The sequence below is a fragment of the Aphanomyces astaci genome, assembly GCF_000520075.1.
Source record: "Aphanomyces astaci strain APO3 unplaced genomic scaffold supercont1.10, whole genome shotgun sequence".
In the NCBI taxonomy this organism is placed as follows: Eukaryota; Oomycota; class Saprolegniomycetes; order Saprolegniales; family Verrucalvaceae; genus Aphanomyces; species Aphanomyces astaci.
The window spans coordinates 1,188,727-1,190,189 of record NW_009798273.1 but is presented as its reverse complement, the minus strand read 5'-3'; the positions used below and the strand labels follow the sequence as shown (position 1 = coordinate 1,190,189).

Here is a 1,463-nt window from a genome sequence, read left to right as displayed (position 1 = left end):
ATCATGGCAAGGCGCTTTTCCGCTGTAGTGACAACTTTTTCTTCCTTGATCCACTCGGAACGGCACATTTGCTTGAACGGGCCCATAACCCCAACGTCCAGGGGTTGCAGAACACTCGTGGTGTTCGCAGGAAGTGGTTGCAAGTAGGCCGCAGAAAAGAGTTCGTCTTCAAGGATCTTGTAGGACTTCTTGGAAACGTGGCACTTGAGGTTGTCAGCGAGCACGACCGATGGGCAGTCAATGTCGGGCATCAGCACTTCCCGCAGGTAATACGACCAAACCCGTTGGTTCATGTATGCAGTCTTTTGAACTGCATACACAGGTCCAACAGGATACGTTGGGAGTTCGTGACGCTCGATGTCGCCGCCGGGAGTGCCCTTGACGATGATCAACATGGGCATTTTTTCCCCTACAGCAGTTTAGAACATTTTACGACGTATCTTTTGCACCGTTTGCCCGGATTCACAGCACGACCGTAATCCGGTCGGAGTGCTTCTGCGTCTCTTGGACTCGCGTTGACTTGCCAACTTTGGCCAGTGTCTTGCCCGGTGGCATGTCGTAGTACACCGGGGTTTCGTCGACGTTGATCCACGCGCGGCGTGGAAGGTGCCCAAACTTTGAGAAGAACTCCGCCGAGAATGCTTCTTGTACGACTTGAAGCTCTGACTGGGTGGCCTTGGCAGCGCACGGCACTCGATGGAAGTATCCATGACGGTTCGCGAACTTCAGGCACCATTGGAGCAGGCTCTTGTATGCGCGGTCATCATTGAGCTTGGCATCCATGTACGCTTTGAGCCAAAGCGGCCGGTGCGACTTCATCCAGGTGACCAGATGTGCAGTCGTGACGAAGTGTTCACCGTCCCGCACGGACTCCATGAATGCGACCAAGTCGCTTGAGAACTCGACAGATTCCAGGCGTCCTTTGCCATGAAGAGTTGCCCACGGACCATGGGTCTTTTTCGCCAGGTAGCTGGACGAGTTCGCGACCCACCGTCGGAATGTTGCTTCGGGGATATGGTACGACTTGGCAAAGAGTCGGAGGCTCGAGCATGGCCCAAGCAGAGCATACATGCGGAGGAAGATACGAATCTGTCGCACAACGTATCGGCGTTGTCGACGGCATCGCAAACTCGGATATGACACGTGAGACTCAAAATTCGAATAAGCCAATCAAATTCAATTTAACAAATTCAAAGTACCCAATCACGGTGAATGAGGTCGAAGGTCAGGTATTGGCTAAAATTAGCGTCTATTGATTGCATTTGTTCATTCTCACATTTATAAAAATATTCCTGGTACCACTGTGCGAATAGTTGACAGATGGTTTTGTAATCGTTGATCAAGCTTCTAGAATTTGGATTGGCTAACATAAATTGATCTATTAAATGTAAAGGTTGCTTGGATATACTGTTAATATAATTACATAAGAATATAGAGGTTGTTGTAGTTTTTAGGGGGTATGT

The 1,463-nt window shown here is 49.8% G+C and overlaps 1 protein-coding gene across 1 annotated transcript; it reads right to left on the bottom strand.

The window, feature by feature from the left end:
- Positions 1-462: 462 nt before the first annotated feature.
- Positions 463-1,071, bottom strand: H257_05558 (hypothetical protein; the record flags this gene model as incomplete). Its single annotated transcript, XM_009830466.1, has 1 exon — positions 463-1,071. One exon carries the CDS (start codon positions 1,069-1,071, stop codon positions 463-465), a length of 609 nt encoding a protein of 202 aa, XP_009828768.1.
- Positions 1,072-1,463: the final 392 nt, after the last annotated feature.